Genomic DNA, 23,305 nt, shown 5'->3' with positions numbered 1-23,305 from the left:
CCTTCCCCAGGAGCCCTTTGCTATGCTTGCATGCTCTTCCCTGCTGTCTCCGCAGGATGGACAGGTGGATTTTTAGTTGTGGAGGAAAGAGAATAGTTTTAGAGGGTTTTACAGAGTCTGGTTGGTATAACCTCTCTATTCCATAGCTGATTTCTCCTTTTACTAAGTAGCTTTGCAGTGACAGACCACAGTACAGTGTTTGTCAAGCGCTGGTACTTGTCTCGTGAGAGATGAAATCATCGGAGGTAGTACCTGCATAGAACTGAAGGGTATATTTATTAGAAAACGTATGTCTGGCGATTTTAACATGTGATTTCATAGGGTTAATGCTTAGAATGGGGCTGAATATAAGAATGTTAATCCTGAGTCAGTTTAAAGAGAATTACTATGTCATAATAGGACAAGTGATACACACATTTTGGGCACTGCTGTCAAAATGGATTAAGCCTGCATTTCATGATTTATATACATTCTTGATATCTCTGTGAATTGGTGTCCAGGGCATGGGATGTAGGAAAACATATTATGAGTTATTGATACCCAGAAATACATGTTATATCTCCTTAGATTTATTGATCATCTAATGGTGATGTTTGGTGAAACGCCCTCTTGGGATTTAGAGCAAAAATACTGCCCTGATAATTTAGAGGTAAGAGAAGTTTTATTTTGTTCCTCTATGGGAATTGGGGTGGGGAGGAACTGGGAGTGCAGTGAGGTTTCACTGCCTTTTTAAAAAAAATCGTGGTAAAATATAAAAAACATAAAATTTACCATTTTAACCATTTTAAGTGCACAGTTCAATAGTGTTAAGTACATTCATATTGTTGTACAACCATCACCACCATCTGTCTCCGTTTTCATCATCTTAAACTGAAACTCCATGCCCCTTAATCAATAACTCCCTATTTTCCCTTCCCCTCAGCCCATAGCATCTACCCTGCTACTTTCTGTCTCTGAATTTCTCTCTCATATAAGTGGAATCAGACAGTATTTATCCTTTTGTATCTGGCTTATTTCACTTGGTGTGATGTCTTTAAGATTCATCATGTTGAGCATGGGTCAGAATCTTATTCTTTTTCAAGGCTGAATAACATTCCATTGTTGCAACTTAAAAAAAAATAATCACAACTTTACAGAACAAAGAATTTATCTTCTAACTATTTGAGAGTAAGATGCCAACTGATGCCCCATCACTTCTGAATACTTAAGTGTCTATTTCCTGCATAAAGCACATTTTCTTTCATGATTCCAGTCAATCATCAAAATCAGGAAATTATCTTTAACACACACTCGAACCAGCTAATCCTCAGACTCCATCAGTTTTCACAAATTTTCCCCCAGTAATTTTTTTTTTTTTTTTTGGCACACACTACTAATTTTAAAAAAAATTTCTTTTACTTGAAGTATAGTTGATTTACAGTATTGTGTTAGTTTCAGGTGTACAGCAGTGATTCAATTATATTTTTTCAGATTATTTTCCATTATAGGTTATTTTAAGATATTGAATATAGTTCCATGTGCTGTACAGTAAATCTTTGTTGCTTATCTATTTTATGTATAGTAGTTTGTATCTGTTAATCCCATACTCCGAATTTATCCTCCCCACCCCCCACTTTGGTAACCATAAGACTGTTTTCTGTGTCTGTGAGTCTCTTTCAATTTTGTATGTAGATTTATTTGTATTAATTTTAGATACACATAATGATATCATATACTATTTGCCTTTGTCTGACTTACTTCATTAAGTATAATATTCTCTAGGTCCATCCATGTTACTGCAAAAGGCAATATTTTATTCTTTTTAATGGCTGAGTAATATTCCATTGTGTATATATACCACATCTTCTTAAGCCAGTCATCTGTTAATGGGCACTTGGGTTGTTTCCAATCTTGGCTATTATAAATAGTGCTGCTGTGAACATTGGTGTGCATGTATCTTTTCGAGTTAGAGTTTCCTCTGAACATATGCCCAGGAGTGGGATTATTGGATCATATGGTAACTCTATGTTTAGTTTTTTAAGGAACCCCCATACTGTTTTCCATAGTGGCTGCACCAATTTACATTCCCACCAACAGTGTAGAAGGGTTCCCTTTTCTCCACACCCTTTCCAGCATTTATTATTTGTAGACTTTTTTTTTTTTTTTTTTTTTGGCGGTACACGGGCCTCCCACTGTTGTGGCATCTCCCGCTGCGGAGCACAGGCTCCGGACGCGCAGGGTCAGCGGCCATGGATCACGGGCCCAGCCGCTCCGCGGCATGTGAGATCTTCCTGGACCGGGGCACGAACCCGCATCCCCTGCATCGGCAGGCGGACTCTCAACCACTGCACCACCAGGGAAGCCCTATTTGTAGACTTTTTAATGATGGCCATTCTGACTGAGGTGTGGTGATACCTCATTGTGGTTTTTGATTTGCATTTCTTTAATACTTAACGATGTTGAGCATCTTTTCATGTCCCTGTTGGCCATCTGTATGTCTTCTTTGGAGAAATGTCTATTGGGTCTTCTGCCTGTTTTTGATTGGGTTTGATACTGAGTTGTATGAGCTGTTTGTATATTTTGGATATCAACTCCTTGTCAGTTGTATCATTTGCACATATTGTCTCCCATTCTATAGGTTGTCTTTTCATTTTGTTGATGGTTTCCTTTGCTGTGAAAAAGCTTTTAAGTTTGATTAGGTCCCATTTGTTTATTTTTGGTTTTATATTTTGGCCTTGGGAGACTTAAGAAAATATTGCTACGATTTGTGTCAGATAATGTTTTGCCTGTGTTCTCTTCTAGGAGTTTTATGGTGTCATGTTTTATATTTAGATCTGAAAACCATTTTGGGTTTATTTTTGTATATGATGTGAGGGAATGTTCTAATTTCATTGGTTTACATGTAGCTTTCCTCGACACTGTTTGCTGAAGAAACTGTCTTCTCCATTGTATATTCTTGCATCCTTTGTCGTAGATTAATTGACTGTAGGTGTGTGGGTTTATTTCTGGACTCTCTGTTCTGTTCCATTAAGCTCTATGTCTGTTTTTGTGCCAGTACAATGCTGTTTTTATTTATTTATTTATTTTGCGGTACGCGGGCCTCTCACTGTTGTGGCCTCTCCCGTTGCGGAGCACAGGCTCCGGACGCACAGGCTCAGCGGCCATGGCTCACGGGCCCAGCCGCTCCGCGGCATGTGGGATCCTCCCGATCGGGGCACGAACCCGTGTCACCTGCATCGGCAGGGGGACTCTCAACCACTGCGCCACCAGGGAAGCCCACAATGCTGTTTTTTGTGTTGTTTTGTTTTATTTTTGGCTGTGCTGCGCACAGGCATTCTCTAGCTGTGTTGAGCGGGGGCTACTCTTCCTTGCAGTGCGTGGGCTTCTCATTGCAGTGGCTTCTCTTGTTGCGGAGCATGGGCTCTAGGTGCACAGCCTTCAGTAGTTGTGGCACGGGCTCAGTAGTTGTGGCTCACAGGCTCTAGAGTGCAGGCTCAGTAGTTGTGGTGCACGGGCTTAGTTGCTCTGCGGCATGTGGGATCTTCCCGGACCAGGGCTTGAACCTTGTCCCCTGCATTGGCAGGCAGATTCTTTTTTTTTTTAATTTTTAAAATTTTTTATTTATTTATTTTTGGCTGCATTGGGTCTTTGTTGCTGCACGTGGGGTTTCTCTAGTTGTGGCGAGCAAGGCTATTCTTTGTTGCAGTGCATGGGCTTCTCATTGCAGTGGCTTCTCTTCTTGCAGAGATCAGGCTCTAGGCATGCAGGCTTCAGTAGTTGTGGCACGCAGGCTCAGTAGTTGTGGCACATGGGCTTAGTTGCTCCATGGCATGTGGGATCTTCCTGGACCAGGGCTCGAACCTGTGTCCCTTGCATTGGCAGGTGGATTCTTAACCTCTGTGCCATCAGGGAAGTCCCAAACAGGCAGATTCTTAACCACTGCACCACCAGGGAAGTCCAGCATGCTGTTTTGATTACTGTAGCTCTGTGGCATAGACTGAAATCTGGAAGGGTTACTCCTCCAGCTTTCTTCTTTTTCCTCAGAATTGCTTTGGCAATTCTTAGTCTTTTGTGATTCCATATAAATTTTAGGATTATTCTGGTTCTGTGAAAAATGTCATGGGTCCTTTTTTTAGCACTTTACATATATATCTATCTATATATATATATATATATATATACGTATATATATATATATATATATATATATATATATTTGGTTGCACCAGGTCTTAGTTGCAGCAGGCAGGCTCCTTAGTTGTGGCTCACCGGCTCCTTAGTTGCAGCTTGCGGGCTTCTTAGTTGTGGCACGCGAACTGTTAGTTGCACTAAGCATGTGGGATCTAGTTCCCTGACCAGGGTTTGAACCTGGGCTCCCTGCATTGAGAGCGCAGAGTCTTAACCACTGAGCCACCAGGGAAGTCCCAGTCATGGGTATTTTGATAGGGATTGCATTAAATGAGTAGATTGCTTTTGGTAGCATGGACATTTTAACAATATTCTTTCAATCCAAGAGCATGGAATATATTTCCATTTCTTTGAATCTTCAGTTTCCTTTATCAGTGTTTTATAGTTTTCAGCATATTGGTCTTTCACCTCCTTGCTTATGTTTATTCCTAGGTGTTTTATTTTATTTTTTGATGTGATTTTAAATGGGATTTTTTAACTTATATTTCATTGTTAGTGTAAAGAAATGCAACAGATTTTTGTATATTAATCTTGTATCCTGCTACGTTGCTGAATTCATTTATTAATTCTAATAGTTTTTGTGTGGAGACTTTAGGGTTCTCTATATAGAGTATCATATCATTTGCAAGTAGCGACAGTTTTACCTCTTCCCTTCCAATTTGGATACCTTTTCTTTCTTTTTCTTATCTGATTGCTGTGGCTAAGACTTCCAATACTATGTTGAATAGAAGTGGTGAGAGTGGGCATCCTTGTCTTATTCCAAAATTTAGTGGGAAGGCTTTCAGCTTTTCACCATTGAGTATTACATTGGCTGTGAGTTTGTCATAAATGGCTTTTATCATGTTGAGATATGTACCTACTTTGGTGAGTAGGTATAGAGGGAACATTATCATGAATGGATATTGAATTTTGTTAAATGCTTTTCTGGTGTCTATTGAGATGATCACATGGTTTTTGTCTTCCTTTTGTTAGTGTGCTGTATCACATTGATTTGCATACGTTGAACCATCCTTGTGGCCCTGGAATGAACCCAACTTGATCATGGTGTATGATCCTTTTTATGTGTTGTTGGATTTGGTTTGCTAATATTTTGTAGAGGATTTTTGCATCTGTATTCATCAAAGATACTGGACTGTAATTTTCTTGCAGTCTTTGTCTGGTTTCGGTATCATGGTGATGGTGGCTTCACAGAATGAATTTGGGAGTTTTCCCTCCTCTTCAAGTTTTTGAAATAGTTTGAGAAGGATAGGTGTAAGTTCTTTGTTTGTTTGGTAGAATTTGCTAATGAAGCTGTCTGGTCCTAGACTTGTGTTTGCAGGGAGATTTTTTAATTAACATTCTATTTCATTTCTAGTGATTGGTCTGTTCAAATTATGTTTCTTCTTGACTCAGTTTTGGCAGGCTGTATGTTTCTAGGAACTTGTTCATTTCATCTAGGTTGTCCGATTTGTTGGCATATAACTGTTCATAGTAAACTCTTATGATTTTTTGTATTTCTGTGGTATCAGTTGTTATTTCTCCTCTTTCATTTCTCATTTTGTTTAATTAGGTCCTTTCTTTTCTTGTTGAGCCTGGCTAGAAGTATGCTGATTTTGTTTATCTTTTCAAAAGCCAGCTCTTGCTTTTATTGCTCTTTTCTATTTTTTTTTTTTTTTTTTTTACGGTACGCGGGCCTCTCACTGTTGTGGCCTCTCCCATTGTGGAGCACAGGCTGCAGACGCGCAGGCTCAGCAGCCATGGCTCACGGCCCAGCCGCTCCGCAGCATGTGGGATCCTCCCGGACCGGGGCACGAACCCGCGTGCCCTGCATCGGCAGGCGGACTCTCAAACCACTGCGCCACCAGGGAAGCCCCTCCTTTAGCATTTTTATTACTTCCTTTTTGAACTTGGGGTCTTATAGACTGGTGAGGTCTGTTTCATTATTTGTTCTTTCAGGGGATTTCTCCTGTTCTTTTAATTGGGAGTGGTTCCTCTGGTTTTTCATTTTACTTAACTTTCACTGTTTCTATGAATTTAGGAAAACAGTTATCTGTTGTGGTCTTAAAAGGGTGTTTTTATGTAGGAGTGTCCCTGTGTAGGCTGTGTGTCCAATATTTTTGGTGTGAGGGCTGGTTTTGGTATGGATGCCGGCCACGTCTTTCATCAGAGTGTGCTGGCTGTAATCCCCTTGATAGGGAGTGTGATTGGTGTTGCGGTGTCCAGAGCCTGTGTTGGATGTGAGGTGGGGCCTCCTCTTTGCTCCATGGCCTGTCAGGGGCGGGGTCTGCTCCTCCGTTGTTGGAGTAGAAGCCATGATGGTCAGGTTCAGGCTTTGTTGCCCTTGAGTGTGTGCCCTGCCCAAAGGAGGTGGTTGCTGAAGCAGGCGAGGCCCGTGTACTCACAGAGGGCTTGTGCACTACCTGTGTAAGCATCCGTGATTCACTCAGAAGCAGCCCAAGGTCACGTCCCTCTCTCCACTTTGTTCCTCCCAGATCTAGTGCAAGGCTGTGGTGTGGAGTAGGCTGGAGTGGGGGTCAGGGCATTGTGGTTGCAGGAATTGAGGTGGCCGTGCTGCCACCTGGGACCTGGGGTTGCCTCTGTGGCAGAGCTCTCCCGGCACCTGGCCACTCCAGATCTGATGCTAAGGTGCAGTGTGGAGTGGGCAGAACTAGGGTGCTCCCACTGGGAAACCATCACTGCATACTCCCACCCAGGGCCTGCCTGACTGCCCAAGATTCAGCGCCTAGCCACTGTGTGTTCTTGTGGCACTGCCCGGTGTGCGCACTGACAATGTCTGCTGCAGCTAGACTTGCTGCTGCTGTTTGGATGCTGACATTGGGTTTTGCAGCTACCCCAAATCACATCTCAGGCCTTCCAGGCTGTCTCTGTAGCTAGATTGAGTCCTCTCCCAGGATCTGCCTGCCTGAGATTCAGTGCTTAGCCGCTGTGTGTTCTTGTGGTGCCGCTTGGTGTGCGCACTGACGGTGTCTGCTTGGTTTGGCCCACCACCCTGGTGCGTACACTGACAGTGGTCTCCATCGTTGTGCTCAGATCACACCCCAAGCACCCTGGTCTGTCTCTGCGTAGCTAGACCGAATCTTTGCCGTGATCTCACACCAGGCTGTGGTGTGGAGTGAGTGTGGCTGAGGCACTGACCCCTTTGGATTGGGAAGTGCAGCGAGGCAGCAGCCTCAAGTGCAGGTCTCTCTCCACCCTGATTGTTAGCAAGCCAGCACACGCGCATTCCTCTCGAGTAGAGTCTAGGCTTCTCCAGCCCCTCTATCTGTGTCAGCGGATTTCCCAGCAGTCAAGGGGGCTTCCCAGGGTGAGGATCCATCCATGTGGACCTTCTCTTCCTTACAGAGCACTCCCAGGGGTGCCAGTCCCAACCTGATGCTTTTTTTTTTCTCTGTCCTATCTAATCACATGGAGATCTTTCTTGCAGCTTTGGTTGTATAGGAGATCTTCTGCCAGTTTCCAGTTAGTTTTCTGTGAGAATTGTTCCACATGTAGATGTATTTTTGATGTTTGTGGGGGGAGGTGAGCTCCACGTCCTCCTGTTCCACCATCTTGATCCCCCTCTGCCTATCCCCAGCGGTGTTCTTTATAGCAAAAGGAATCCCACATTGTATTGTATCTAGTGCTCATGTCCCTTTAGTCTCCTTCAGCCTATGGAAGACTTTCTCAGTCTTCCGTCAGCTTCCTTGATCTTACCACTTTTTTTTTTTTTTCGCGGTACGCAGGCCTCTCACTGCTGTGGCCTCTCCCATTGCGGAGCACAGACTCCGGACGCGCAGGCTCAGCGGCCATGGCTCACGGGCCCAGCCGCTCCACAGCATGTGGGATCTTCCCGGACCGGGGCACGAACCCATGTCCCCTGCATCGGCAGGCAGACTCTCAACCGCTGTGCCACCAGGGAAGCCCGATCTTACCACTTTTGAAGATTACAAACCAGTTATTTTGTGGAAAGTCCATCAGTGTGTTTCCTTGTGACCATGACCTGGATTATGTATATTTGACTGGAATATCACAGAAGCAATGCTGTATTCTTGTTGCATCCCATCAGGTGCACATAATTTCAAATGTCCCATTACTGATGGTGTTCACCTTAGTCCCCTGATTGAGGTAGGGGTTTGCCAATCTTCTCTGCTGTAAAGTTACTCTTTTCCCCTTTGTAATTAGTATTTTATAGGGAGGTACTTTGAAATGACACAGATATCTTATTCATCAAACCATCAACATAATCATTTATATCAGTGGATTTATGGTTTCTTACTTTATTCATTGAGTTATAATCTATGACTGTGGTTATGTTATGCTCAGATTTTCTCAGATTTAGTCAGTGGGAATGCCTTCAAATTTGCTTGTGTCCTTTTGACTTGTCTCCATTTTTAGAGCACTTCTTGCTTTCTGTCACAAGATGTTCAAGGCTCAAATTGTGCTTTCCTTGCCTTAGCTCCAGAATCAGCCATTTTTCCCAAGGAGGGCCTGGCTCTTTTTGGTGGAAAATGATATTTAGAAGTCAAGTAGTAGGTATATTCATAAGTACAGGGGTGAGGGGAAGGAGGGTGCTCACTGCTCCAATGCTGTGTATGTGTGTGTATGAGCTCTCACTGGTATCTCCAGTTCTAATCCAACACTATCTCTTTCTATATTTTTAACAGTAACTTCTATTATTCTTAATATATTTATTTGTTTGATCAATCCCCCTGTATTTAATCCCCCTCCTGTCACCACCAGTGTCCCCTCTCCCTTGGGGAACCTTCCTCACCTCACTTGGATTCCTGACTCCCCCCCATCAGGCTGCTGCCCCAGCACAGTGCCCTCCTCATCCTACATGCACTCTGTCACCCCACGCTGCTTAACCACCCTGCATGAATCTCTTCCTCATCCTGCGTGGGTCCTCACTCCCCTCAGCAGGCCACCTCCTGCCATGAGTGGCTGCCCTTCTCACCCTGCTTAGCTGGCCAGTCCGCAGTGAGGATGCCTATCTCCACTGGCCGGTCTCTGATACCCCTCACCCCCCAGCATCCCTCCTATGCAGATGTCTTCCTCAACCTACTTGGGCTTTGACACCTGCACAGGGCTGTCCCCTGTGTGGACATCTCTCTTCCCCTGCTCTGGGCCACTAGTGCTTTCTTTTCCCATACCTAATGGCTGTTGCACAGAATTGTTAGGGAAGGGAAGGCTCATAGGCCTGGACTTTCAGTCTTCGCTCCTCTGTTTACTAGCTGGGTTTAGTCAGTAAGTTATTTCCCCTCTGTGAGCCTTGGTTCTGTCTTTGGAAAATGGAGCCAGTAATATCTTTCTTAGTGTCGTGGGAGAGGACCGAGTGCTTTATACTCCACGACTCTATAAGGGAGGCATTCAGCTAATAACAGTTGCATGTCTTTAACGTTTCCCCAGACTTGGCCTCAGCATGCCTAGTGCTGCTGAAGCCCTTTATTTGTATCTGACTCCTGCTCCCCTGTTCATCCTGCAGGTCTACTTTGAGGATGACGACAGGTCAGAACTGTACCGGGTGCCTCCCAACAGCACCCTGCTGCAGGTGCTGCAGCACCCCAGGTGAGTCACTGTCATGGGGCTGCGTAGACCAAGAAGGATGCTCAGGTACCATCCCAGGGATACAGCCAGGTTTTCGTTCCACCACTGAGTGTTTGCCTTGTACTCCTCTCCCTTCTGCCCTGGATACAAAACTGTGTGAGACAGCGACCACAGAGACTGTCCTGGACCATCGGCCAAACAGGTTGCAGTGTGATGACTCAACCCATTGCACTGCAGCCATGACGTCCTCAGGGAGAGGTCAGTGGGGCTGGTTGAGAAAGAAGAAGCTGCCTGGCTTTTGTACCAAAAACAGCTGGGATGGCCCTCCTCTTCCTGATTGTGCCTGTGTCCCCTGATATCGTCACATGGAAAGAGCATTGGCTCTTGAAGTCAGACACCGTCATTTAATGGCTCTTTGGCTCTGAGCACGTACTGCCTCCCTGGGGCTGTTTCCTCATCTCTAAAATGGGGATAATAGCTGTTGCCTACATGTTTCTCAGGTATTTGAGAGAGTAGGAGCCACGGAGCTCTGATGGACTAAGGGGCAGCCTTGCTGTGAGAGGGTACCTTTGTTAGTCTCAGTGGCAGCCAGCTGGATTTGGCAGTTGTCTCTTTCTTCAGCTTTGGGATGTTCCTGGACTATAAGGGAATGCCCTCAGTAGCTTTGTAAGGTGACTCTTGGGCTACTTTTCCCTAAGCTTTGAGCGAAGCAAATGTCTTGCATCTACGCTAAAAGAGCTAGGGCAACGAGGGTGGTTGGGTGTGGTAGGAAATGAGGCTGGAGGACCAGGTTAGGGCCGTGCGCAACAGCCTTGAATGCCCTAAGGAGCACGAACTCTATCCTGATGGCGGTGTATGGAGCCCCAGGGGGTGTTCAGGTAAAATTTACCAAGGAATGTGCAGAGCTTGTGTACTCTTTGGTGGTGAAGCCTGAGTAGAGGGTTGATTGGAGAGAAGTGTAGGAGGCACGTTGGGATGGGAGTTGGTGATGTGCTGACTGACTTGGTGTGGGTGTCCAGCTGGCCTTGATGCTTCTGCTTCGGCCTGGCAGGCAGGCGGTGAAGGTTTCTTCAGATATGATCCATGACTTCTCTTGGCAGCACTTTTTTCTGGCCCTAAGTCTCCCTTCTAGTTTATAGACAAATTTTTAGCTGTTCATTTTCTCAGTTGTTAGATTACCCAGAATTCTTTAAAGGCCCAAGGTCTACTCTACCCCATCTTCCAGAAAATGGGGGAGACATCTAAACAGAAAGCAGACTGATTTGTGGAGGAAAACCAGTTTCATGCTTCTCAGAAAGTGTAAATGCATTGGAAATGATTATTTTTTAAATGGCTAACATAGGCAGGAGGCTTAGCACGGGTGACTGGCAACTTCAGACCCTGAACTGGGTGCTGGGCCAAGCTACAGGCTCCTGTGTCCATACCCAACTCCATGGGGTGCTGCTAACACCCCTGGACCCGGGAGGCTAAGGCCTTGCCTAGCCTGCCCACTCCATTGCTTTATGCCCAACAGCTGCAAACGCTCTAGTGACCCGCACCTCCTGGCTTTTGCTCCCCCATGCCCCGTCTCTACCCCTTTTTCAGTTAACGCAAGCTGAGACATGGCAGCTTCCCGGAAGCCTTTCCTGATTCCCCTTTCCCATAGAGGGAATCACGTCCCTTGGGCTAACACCATACCTCACAGATGCTTCTACCGTTGTGCCTTGCTGTCATTATTTATCTCCCTCCCCCCAGAGAGGGATGGTGAATTTTGTTTTTTGTTTAATGTGTGTTTTCAGCAAGGGGCCTGGCTTACCCTGGGCACTCACTGTTGAATGAAGGACTGAAAGCGTGTTCTTGTTTTATTTCACGTTTAGCCATAGACATACATGATGCTATAGGACTTGCCCAAAGGTTCTCGCTAGGTTCTAAGGGAGAGAGGGTCATGCTAATTTGCAGACTTATAAACAACCAAACAAATAAATATGCTGAACTTGCATTTTAATGTTGACTCATATCTAAAGGTTCACCTTGACTTGTTGGGAAGGTCCATGGATGATTAAGATCGCAATTCAATTAACCCCTCTCTTTTATTGTGTTCACTGCAGGTACTTTGTAAAAGCCCTGACACCAGCATTTTTGGTCTGTGTAGGATCCTCTGCTTTTTGCAGGAATTATCTCCGGGGGAGAAAGGTGCGCCAGGTAAAGTGACTGGGCCATGCTGTGAGAGCCAGGCCCCCTGGACCTCCTCCCCCCTCCTGCTCCTCAGCCTGGGGTCTAGCACACTTGAATCAGCAGGACCTACTCCTAGAATCCAGCGGTTTATTTCTGTCACTCTGGGGACAGGCCTTCCCTGCATTGTGGTTGGGAAGGAGCTGCCGACTTCCTGAACTGCAGCCCCTCTGGTCAGAGTGCTGAGCTCCAGCTGGTCTTCACTCATCTCTCTTGGTACAAAACTCCGTGCCTTGGTCATGACATCCTTGGACTCACTGTGAGCTGTGTTACCCACCAGCCTCCATCTCTGACCTGAGGAACTCACTGGTCTGTGGACGCTGACTCACAATCCAGTGACGTGGTTCTGAACCTTTGTGGAGTCAGAGGCCTTAGAGAAGCTGTGGCTCACACTGCAGACATACACAAACCATGCGTGTAATTGTAAGGTATCAGAGCTGAGAGACTCGGGCCTCCCGTGACTTCACGAGCACAGACGGCTGCTCTGTGGGGACGCTGTAGATCCCTTGGGGTGAGATGGGGTCAGGAAAGCCAGGTCCTGTTTCTGTATCTATAAAGACCTACAAACTGGGGTCCTCCAGAACCCCTAAAATGTTTGTCACTTTTCCTGATCTTTGCAGTATGGAGAACTGTGACATACTTGGACAGTATGTCACAGTTTTTACATTTCAGAATTTTATGCCTTTTAAACTGGGAAATCTTTTTGTATGTTGAGTCACTGTCAGACGTTGTATTTTTGTCTGCAGCTTTTTGCTTCCTCCTTCCTAGAGGATTTTATATGCCCTTACCTTGCGTTGCCCACCCCGTCCCCCAGCGAAGAGTGTACTTCCCTGCTCCTGATGCAAAGGGATGTGAGTGGACATGTCCAGACCGAGCTTACAGAGCATCATGTGGTAGGCTTTTGCTCTTTTCCCTCTGCCGTGGGAACATATTTCCCAGAGAGGGGCTGTTCCTTTAGCCTGGGTGTCAGATGCTAAGACACATGGAGCAGAGCTGAAGCAGCTGGCCTGCAGCCATTGACTGTAACATGAATGAGAAATAAATGTTTGTTGTAGTAATAAGCACTGAGATTTGGGGGTTGTTTGTTACTATAGCAAAGCTAACTAATACATCATTAAACTGAAACCAGCTGCTGTACTTAAGATCGACTAATTTGGGGTTTTGTGCTGTGCCTGCCTTTGTCTTTGAAGCTCATTTTGCTGTGGAATATTTACAAAGGACCAGGCAGCTTTCTTCCAGGTGCAGGTCCCTGCCTGTGGCTTGTGGCCAGAGAGCTGAAGTCCAGCCTCCATCCTAAGCCTGGCTGAGGCCACACTGAGGCCATCCTCTCTCACTTTCCAGCAGGACTCCATGCTTTGTGTAAGAGGCTAACATTCAGCTAGCAGCAACCCCAGCAGGCATTGCAGGGTTCCCTGCAGGAGCCACCACACTCTCATGGGGCAGAGCAGGTTCCAGGGTGCCGCCTTACTCACCTGTGACACAGACTGGTTACCGTGCCCCCTTCTGGACACTGAGGCTGGGGTGAGATGCCAGATGAGAGCAAATTGTACGGTCACAAGTATACACACCTTGAGAACTATCCCTATGTGACCATCATCCCTGTCACCCAGCCCTTTCGTAAGACTCCCGGCAGTCAAGTCCTCAGTCGTTTCTGCTCCACCTTCTCTTCAGTCCCTGCCCCAGCTCCAGCTGGGGTGGGACACAGGCAGAAAGGGGAGAAAAGGGACTTAGGATGGCGAGCTGTGAGACCAGAGGTAGGATCCTGGTGCTGCTGACTTGCTGTGACTGTGAGTGAGGGACGGCCACGTGGAGAATGGTCCCTGTTCGCCCCTCACAGGCATGTCTGAGGCCCTGCTGTGCAGATACCATGTGCAAAGTGCTCAGTGCAGTGCCTGGCACATAATTACTAATAACCAACTCTTAGCTCAGTGAAACTATACGCAGGGGCACATCCATGCACACCTGTAGCACTTAGACCAGTGATTCTCAACCAGGGGCAGCTTTGCATCCTGGGGGGACATTTGCCAATATCTAGAGACATTTTTGGTTGTCACAACTTGGTGGAATGCTAGTGGGTGGAGGCCAGGGACGCTGCTGAACATCCTGCAGTGCACAGGACAGCCCTCACAGCAAAGATATCTGGCCCAAATTGTCACTAGTGCTTAATGAGAAAGGCTGCACTTAGAGAGGCTGCACTTAGAGAAATGCTGCACTAAACCTTCCAGAAGGTAAGCTCTCAGTGGGCAGGGGCCAGATGAGGGGCTGGTCTGACTGCCCAGGCCTGACATACAGTGGGAACTCAGTGAGTGTGTGCCGATGAGTGGATGGAAGAATGAAGGAACTAATGAATGCAAAGAAATTAGCCAGAGTCCTGTCCCAAGGCCCCACTTGCATACACACAAGCACTAGTAAAGGCATTCCCAAGCTCACACCCAATGTGGCCACCTTACACCTCTTCCAGGAAGGCTCCTGGCCTCCCAGTCCATGGCTGTGCCTCCTCTGACTTCTGCCATCCTCTAAGGGTCGCCAGGTGAGTGAACCCAGTTCGGACTTAGGAGTGACCTGCAGAAGTTAGCATGAGAACCTGGCTGGCGTGAGGAGCAGGGGGCCCCGTGAGCCCCACCTGCCTGGCGTGTGTGCCCACATCCCCTTCCAGAGCACAAGGCCTCACCCAGCCTTGCCCCACTGCAGTGGCTGTGATGGTGGGCAGCGCAGCCCAGCTGAGCACAGCCAGGAGTGTGGGGGAAGGGCCCTAAGCACTCCCCTTCCTCAGCGGCGGAGCCTGCAGGGGTTGGGGGACAGGTGGCCCTCATGTGAAGCGGATGCGTGCAGTGGGACCTGTGGGCCTGGCCTTCACCTGCTGCCTCCCCGGCCACCTGCCTGTGCCTGGGATTCCAGCAGAGCCTAATCAGAGCTCCCCACAAGTTCTTAACCCCTCGCCACCTCATTTTACAGATGAGGAAACTTAGGCCCAGAGGAGGGACAAGGAACCAGCATCTTTGGCATCCCCGACTTGAGGCAGAGCCTTTCCCACCATCCCAGGGCCCCTCCTTCCCACAAGACTAGAGTGTGGCCCTTCCCAGGGCCAGGGGTCAGGGTTGGAGGTGAGACCCCCCACACCCTGTCTGGTTACCTCTGTGGAATTAGGGTGGAAGCTGGAGCACTGGGTGGAGGAACAAAGCCCTCTTAAGCCAACCCTGATGAAACACACTGCTGGCAGTTGCACAAGGGCAGGCAGAGACATGATGGCCATCAATACGGAGTGCAAGCACTGCAAACCATGTACCTGAATTCTCTCATCCTAACAGCCATGCTCTCAGGTCTGTGATCCCAATTTCATGAATGAGGAGATGGGGGCACGCAGTCTCACCAGTGAGTGTCAGAGCCAGGATCTGAACCCCAGCATCTCACTCCAGAGCCCACCTGCCTCCTTTGCCATGTTCCTTTCATTCCATTTGCTTTACAAACAAACATTTAATGGGCACCAGCCAAGGGCAGGGCGTCAGCCAGCCTCTGCCTTCAGGGTCATGCTGTTGAGTGGGTGTCATAAACCTAACCCTGGGCTGAGAACTGCTCCAGTGAAGAGAAATGCAGCCACTACAAGCAAGTCTGTCCATGCCCCTGCTCCCTGTTCCCCCATCAACACTCCTGGTGTGGCATTCAAGGCCCTTCAGGGTCTGGCCCTTTACCTCTGCAGCTCCCTCTGTCTCCAGCCTCCTTAGCCCAGCCATCCTGGCCTCGGTTCAGCTATAGGGCAGGAGGGTGCACTGGCTAGAGTATCAGCTCTGGAACCACACTGCCTGCCTTCTAATTCCAGCCCCATGACCCACTAGCTGAGTGGCCTCGGGTACCGGTCCCAGTTTCCTCATCTGCAAGATGAGGATAACAGCATCTACCTCATGCAGATGCTGTGAGAATTAAACGAATTAATCTGTGTGTAGCACATGGAACACAGCTTGCCGCATACCAAGTATTTGTTTAATCTATGGAACTTAACTTTATTCTCCAATCTTGCCATGCACTTAGCTTTGGACTTCGCACATTGTTTCCTTTGTCTGGAAGACTCTTTCTTCCACTTCTTCCCCTCCCTCCATTCCCACTGTTCCCCCCTTTACTATTTAACACCTGGTCTTCCATTAGGCCCAGGTGCCTCTTCCAGGAAGCCCTCCTGGCTTATCACATGTCCCATGATACCTGCACCATCCCTACACTTACACTACACAGTAATTGTCTGATTACTGGATAGTTGCTCCCACTTCTCTGGAAACTGAGTCAAGGACCCTGAACTGTGCGTGTACTCCCAGGACCTAGCACAGCACCTGCTCAGCACACAGCAGGTGCACAACAAATAATTACTGACTGATGACACAGGCAGGAGTGATGAATTCTGAACAGATGGAGTGTGGGGAGCCACCACACATGACGGATGTGGGCCGTTCAGTTGAAGAAGGGATTGGTGGGGTTGGGAGAGGTGGGAGGGTCTTCAAGCAAAGGCAAGGAGCCTTGAAAGGACATATTCCAGGGGTAGCGTGTGGGCTGGCTGGGCTTGGTGGTAACGGCTGCCATCTATTGGGCACTTAGGATATGCCAGACAGCGTCCTAGAGTGCTTCACGTGGATGGGCTCAATCCTTGCAACACCTATGGGAGGCCAGGAGCTCAGCAACATTTTGCTGAGAAGAAAAGTGGCACAGAGAGGAGAAGCAGCTTACAGAGCCAGCTAGTGAAGAGTGGACCAGAACTTGAATTCAGGACTCCCCTAAGCCCCTCAGGAGATACTAACAGTAGCAAGACTGGGCCTCTGCCTCCAGGAGTTGGCAACAAACCCAGAGGCCCTTGCCTGCTCACTCCAAGGTCATGGTAAAGTCTTGGTGCTCACTGTGACCTGCAATGTCCCCGACGTGTCTACCTGCGTAGACGAATCCAGCCTGCAGAAACCCCTGCCAGCACCCAACATCCTGCCCATGGCATTTCCGTCAGACCACGCGCTTTCTGGGTGAGCTGGGCAACAGGTTCTCTCCTTGTACATGGGGTGTCCTCACCGGTAAGTGCCTCCACCTCACTCTCCCGGCCCTACACGGTTTTAACCACAAGCTTATGAGCAGCCTTGAGAGCTGCTGGCTTAATAGGAGTGGACACCATCCCTGCACGGAGGAGGGGCCTGAACGTGGGAGCCTAAAGTTGCCACCCCATTGTGGTGGGCCATGTGCACTGCCCACCCACCTACTGAGCACAGAGGACTAACTGACCTTCCATAAGGGCAACTGCCACTTCCCAAGCACCTGCTGTGAACAGGCACTGCTGTCCCCGTTCTACCTATGAGGAAGCACAGGGGTATAAGTATCTTGCACCAGGTCACATAGCTACTAAATGGCCCAGGCAGTCTGACACCAGAGTCTCTAGTCTGGGTCACTACGATGTAAGTCATTATTTTAAATTAAGTGAAGTACCTTGACTTCTTTTCCCCAAAGTTCACAGTAACATCATAAAAATCTTTATTTTCCCATTTTCCACATTATAGAAAACTTAAAAAAAAAATCCTCTTCCTAACCCTAAAACAAAGCCGTGTGTGCCCTTGATGCGTAACAATTCTAAAATGCATTCTGGCGTCTAGGTGTAGAAATGGACAGTGGGAACTCTGTGAAGAGGCCTGGCACTCAAGTAGTTAAGGAAATGACAATTTCGAGATTTCTGCAAAGCTCCTTTATTGATAGCCCAGCAGGTGTTTCTTCCATTAAAACACTGAATATTAATGGAGCGCTTGATTTACATTCTAAACTTGATTTACACGACGGTTTTGTTATGCACCAGCCTTTGTCCTCAAGTATTATTTCTGCTAAACATTTCTCAGCCAGTTGCTTCTCCATCTCCCCAAGGAATGAGCAATGATAATACAGCCTGTACCTGTTATTTTGCCAGCAACCCCATTTCATCAATTTATGGCAAGAGGTAACATTGGCAAGTTCAGAAAGGAGAGAAGAAGGTACACGGTTTGAAAATGTCTGTCTTTCCTCTAAGGAGATGGAACCATTCTGCAGGCGTTACTTAATTCTTGCTCGTGGCACCCCCCAGGAAGGTTGTGAAGCAACATATCAAAAAAACAAAACCCAGGTCTCGAGATAATGTTAACAGCAGAACCTGAGCTCCCAATGCGGGTATTTCCTAAGTCATCCCATGTAAAGGAAGCATTTCCTGAGAGCACACTAAAGGTTAAGCTTTTCATATGTCAGCTCAGCCAACCCTTAGACAACCCAGGGAGGTAGGTACCATTATCATGAGCGCATCTTACAGATGAAGAATCTAGGATACACAGATGCACAAAGGACAAGTTATTTGTCTAAGATAACATCCCTGCTAAGTGGTGGATTTAGGACTGTCTGTTCAAGGTTCTGATCTTTCCACCAAATTATACTGCCCCTGGCTACAGGACACTGGCTAAGTAATCAGGAGACCTGGGTTTCAGTTCAGCTTGACCTTGAGCAAATCACTGTGCTCCTTGTACATGTCTCCCTTGGAAAACAGAGCACGGGTACCTGTTTCAAACCTACAGCACTTCTGTAGCTCAAAGGCTGACTCAGCCAGACATCACTCCCTGCAACAAGATGGACCCAAGGTAGCCTAACTTAGGAGACGTAGCACCTGGCCTGCAATCAGGCGGTTTGCCAGTAAGATGGGTTGTGGCAAGTTAATTCCCACTGCAGGCCTGTCTCCCATCTGTGAAACAAGGGCTGGACAGGCACACTCCAAGTTCTCCCATTCTAAAGGTCCATGATTCTACATCACCCTCAAATCGTTCTGTGTCATACACATTTATGAGCGTTTTAAATTAATTGGTTCTCTATTCCCTGAGTCTGATTTTTTTTAATAAGGAGGCAAATGCATATTTATTTATTTTTGGTTGCACCCCACAGCATGTGGGATCTTAGTTCCCTGAGGGACTGAACCCGTGCCCCCTGCAGTGGAAGGGTGGAGTCTTAACCACTGGACCACCAGGGAAGTCTGAATCTGATTTTTAAAAGTGCTTATTCTTGGGCTTCCTTGGTGGCGCAGTGGTTGAGAGTCTGCCTGCTGATGCAGGGGACACGGGTTCGTGTCCCGGTCCGGGAAGATCCCACATACCGCGGAGCGGCTGGGCCCGTGAGCCATGGCCGCTGAGCCTGCGCGTCCGGAGTCTGTGCTCCGCAACGGGAGAGGCCACAGCAGTGAGAGGCCCGCATACCGCAAAAAAAAAAAAAAAAAAAAAGATTCAGAACAATAAAGCACCCATTTGCACGAATTCTAATTTCTCTACTTCAGGCTAACTTGATCAGACAGACATAAATAATCTTTTACTTATTGGAATCATTTTGCCCAGGCAGAGGCCATGCGGTATAGTGGGACAGACACAGGTGTTGGTCGGTACTCAGATTCTAGCTCTGATACGTAATAGCTGTGCATCCTTGATTAAGTTGCTTAAATGGAGTTTCAGGTTTCCTCATCTGTAAAATGAGGATTTCACAGGACCTACCTCGCACAGTTTTAAGTTCTGAACACGGCATATAAAAGGGCCTCACAGCACAGTGGCACATGCAGGCCCTCAACAAATGACCAGACCAATGAAAGCAGAGAGCTCACATCAATCTGACAACGCACAACCGAAATGACTCAAATACTCCACCTTGCAATGTAGCCTCAGAAGGCACTCCACCGACTTTACGAATTAGAATCATCTGGGGAGTTTTAAAACTGCCAATGCCCAGGCCACACCCCAGAACAGAACCTCGGGGTGGGACGCAGGGGATTCCACTGTGCAGCCAAGGGTAAGATTCCTGCCTTACAATCCAGCCCTTCTGGGTTTGCTCTCAGAATCCCTGTCTCCTGGCCTGAATGCTGGCCCAGAGCCCAGGGGTAGGCCTGGGAGTCATTAGGAAACCTGATGGTGTGTGCTGGGGGTGAGGTTACTCTGGCAGGAACAGTGGTCACAAGCTGCAGGGAAGCTGTTTGGCAAGAAGAACAACAGGCCGAGACAAGAACTTCAGTGCACTAGGAATCAGCCTAGGACTCCAGCCTCAGGGAGCTGACCATCAACAAGAGGCTGGCCGCCATACAGTGAGCTGTGCCCGCCAAGTGAAAAAGAAGGGCGTCGGTGCTGAGCAGGCGAGCATAGGGGGAGCCAAAGACAGAACCACTGCCAGGAGCTGCCGAGCATGTTTCAGGAGGTGGTGGCTTTGAGCTTGGCCCCGAGAGATTCTTGTTAGGTTTGGACAAGCCATGACCCTGGGGGCTGAGGATGGAGAACCTGATTCTGCTCCTGGAAGCAGGAGCAATGAAAGCTCAAGCCAGCTGCCAGTTCTCCCCAGGGCTCAGGCAGAGACCTTAATATTCACCGCTGTCGTGCGTGGCACTAGGATGCAACTCTGCACGCAGGACGAAGTCGCCACGGCACTTGAAGCCTGCTGCCCCTCACACTTGTGGGAAGAAATGGTTTAACACACATTTTCCCAGCCACCCAATTTTCTTTTTTGAGTGGAGAAAGAGTACAAAAAGGAAAGTTTCCAGGCAGGAAGCTGCTGCACCGTTAACGTGGCAGGTGTTAGCACTGTTTCCAATTAACATGCAAGGCTCGTCCCAATAGTTTGACTTTATTCAATCAATGTAACATGATCTCAGTGCTAAGCCACCTCAAGAGGAAGGGCCAGGTCTCTGGAGGTGGTTTGGGGGCAATTAGCTAATTGTATTTACCTTCTGGGTAGCTTAGACGATGGAGGATCAGAGGAACAGATCAGAGCTGATCTGCCTGTCATGAACCTCTCGGGGAACCAGCCAGTCACAGCTGTAAGGACCTTACAGATCTAGTTCCATTTTCTCACATCACAGATGGGGAAACTGAGGCACCAGCAGGGGAGGGGTCGTGTCCAAGTCTCCAGTGAGTCAGTGGCAGTCAGGTGTCCTGATTCTTCTCCCCAGACCATCAGGCCAACTTCTCAATGGAGGAAGACAGGCGGGCTGCCTCTCTGGACCGAATGCAGCAAGAGGCCCGTGGTTGGACTGCTGGAGCTGGAAGGGCCTCGGCCACTGGGGAGGCCCCATCCTACACATGGGAAACTCCACTGAGAGAAGGGAAGTGACTCTCCTGAGGGCCAAGATGACAACTTGGCTCCTCCTAGCCACTACCTCCGAATATAAAAGGAATGATATGTGGCAGCAGGGCCAGCCAAAGGGATCAAGATAATGACTTTAAATACAAATAGTCCAAACATATGACTGGATAACAACTGGTTTTCCTAACATGGTCTCACCTTCCATGAGCTGCCCTCTTTCTGGGGAGACCAGCTCTGGAAAGCAGTATAAGAAAGGCAGCATTAGAATGAACACTGAGACTGTGAGATGCAGTGGGAGGGGTCCAGGGGGCGTTTAGACAACCTGCACTTGGCTCAGTAATTCCAGGACTCCCTCTCTGGTGAGGAAGACCACCTCTCCGGTGTTCTGGCACCAAACCTCAAAATGTGCAGGGTCGTCCAGGGCCCTCTTGCCCACGATGATCACAAAGGGGTAGCCGAACTTGTTGGCGTCTTTCAGTCTGTTTCCAATGGTCAGATGGGTCCTGTCATCCAGCAGGACCTCCCCTCGGAGCTGCGGCACTGCCTCTGTGATGTGGTCATACAGGTGCCCCGTGAGCTCTGAGGCCGCCTCCTCCTTACTGCCCTTCTTGGGGGAAATGAGGCAGACTTGGTAAGGGGCCAGGAGGCCGGGCCAGCGGATGCAGTCTTCTGTAGCGAGAGCTTCAATGACAGCGGCCAAGATCCGTGTCACACCCAAGCCATAGCACCCCATTTCAGCCAGGGATGGCTTGCCATGGACATTGGTGAACTGGGCACTGAAAATGGAGGAGTACTTGGTGCCCAGGTAAAACGTGTGCCCAACCTCGATGCCTTTGGTTTTGGTCAGTGGCCCCTGGCAAGCAGGGCAGTTTGTTGGTGACAAGTCCAGAGTCTCCATGTTGGCCGAAAAGCCGCAGCTGGAACAGACTGCAAGCCGGTCCTCTCCGACGTCCACCGGCAGCTGGAACTCGTGAGACATCGTGCCCCCGATGCTGCCCACGTCTGCCTGGACCTTGACGCACTGCAGCCCCAGCCTGTCAAACAGGCTGCTGTAGGCATCACACACCAGGCTGTAGGTCTGCTGGGCAGCCTCAGGGGAGGAGTCGAAGGTGTACATGTCCTTCATGTAGAACTCTCGGCCTCGGAGAAGACCAAAGCGGGGCCTGGGCTCATCCCGAAACTTCCTCGTCACCTGGTACAGCAGGAGCGGGAGCTGCTTGTAGGACAGTGTCTGCTGGGAGGCAATCAGGGCTGTAATGGCTTCCTCGTGAGTTGGTCCTAAGCAGTACTCCTTGCCGTGTCTGTCTCTAAGTTTTAGCAGCTCCTTGCCCATCGAGTCCCACCGGCTGGTGGCTCGCCAGAGCTCTGCTGGGCTGAGGCTGGGCATGTTGACCTTCTGTCCCCCGATGGCCTGCATCTCCTGGTCTATCACCCGCACGAGCTTCTCCATGGCACGGACAGTATAAGGCAGGAGGTGGTAACAGCCGGAGCTTGCTGGGTGAATCAGGCCCACCTGCAGCATCAGCCGCTGGCTCTTACAGGTCAGCTCGCCAGATCTGCCCTCTAGAGAGAGCACCTGGTCTTCCCGAAGGTTCTGGGGCTGGAACATGCGGGACAGCACCAAGCGCTTCCCTCTCCCTGGGGCACGGTGGTGAAACCTGTGAGGAACGTACCCCGAGAGCTGGTGACTGCAGGTGGCCAAGGCAGGCAGCGCTCTGCATCTTGTCAGCAGCCCTTCCATCACAGCCCAGCGTAAGGAGGCAAAAGAAAACGCCTGAAGAAAAACGAGCCGAGCAGAAATAGGTGTCAACTGTGATCCAACACCCTGCAGTAGTCAACGCAGGCTGCTCTCCAACAAACTTCTACAACCACCACCGATCTTGTGGATGCAAATCCTTTCTTTTCTAATATCCTTGCAGATCAAAGTACTATTGTACTTCTCTCACCATTTACTGCCGTTTAAAAAAAAAAAATCAATATTTTCCTGTTTACGGGACTTCCCTCGTGGCGCAGTGGTTAAGGATCCGCCTGCCAATACAGGAGACACAGGTTCGAGCCCAGGTCTGGGAAGACCCCACATGCCGCAGAGCAACTAAGCCCATGTGCCACAACTACTGAGCCCATGCTCTAGAGCCCATGAGCCACAACTACTGAAGCCCATGCGCTCTAGGGCCTGTGTGCCGCAACTACTGAGCCCACGTGTTGCAACTACTGAAGCCCGTGCGCCTAGAGCCCGTGCTCCACAACAAGAAAAGCCATCACAATGAGAGGCCAGTGCACCACAACGAATACTAGCCCTCGCTCGTCGCAACTAGAGAAAGCCCGC

General features: G+C 48.6%; 2 protein-coding genes across 3 annotated transcripts in view; one reads left to right on the top strand and one right to left on the bottom strand.

The window, feature by feature from the left end:
• Positions 1–13,033, top strand: part of TTC4 (tetratricopeptide repeat domain 4) — a 38,815-nt gene extending 25,782 nt beyond the window's left edge. Inside the window, exons 8-10 of the mRNA XM_029229718.1 lie at positions 568–649; positions 9,629–9,711; positions 11,778–13,033. Of these exons, the coding sequence (XP_029085551.1) occupies positions 568–649; positions 9,629–9,711; positions 11,778–11,880 (268 nt within the window). The 3' untranslated portion in view covers positions 11,881–13,033. The remainder of the gene's footprint in view (positions 1–567; positions 650–9,628; positions 9,712–11,777) is intronic.
• Positions 13,034–20,440: 7,407 nt separating this feature from the next.
• Positions 20,441–23,305, bottom strand: part of PARS2 (prolyl-tRNA synthetase 2, mitochondrial) — a 5,864-nt gene continuing 2,999 nt past the window's right edge. The window contains exon 2 of one of the 2 annotated variants that reach the window (XM_029227168.1): positions 20,441–22,637. In XM_029227168.1, the coding sequence (XP_029083001.1) occupies positions 21,293–22,588 (1,296 nt within the window). In that variant the 5' untranslated portion in view covers positions 22,589–22,637 and the 3' untranslated portion in view covers positions 20,441–21,292. Of the gene's footprint in view, positions 22,754–23,305 lie in introns of both variants that reach the window. The other variant, XM_029227167.1, reaches the window with a different exon arrangement.

The sequence above is a fragment of the Monodon monoceros genome, unplaced genomic scaffold (genome assembly GCF_005190385.1).
Source record: "Monodon monoceros isolate NGI ecotype Baffin Bay Population unplaced genomic scaffold, NGI_Narwhal_1 Super_Scaffold_18, whole genome shotgun sequence".
Classification (NCBI taxonomy): Eukaryota; Metazoa; Chordata; class Mammalia; order Artiodactyla; family Monodontidae; genus Monodon; species Monodon monoceros.
Note: the sequence above shows the minus strand (reverse complement) of the source record. Positions and strands in the feature narration are given on the sequence as shown.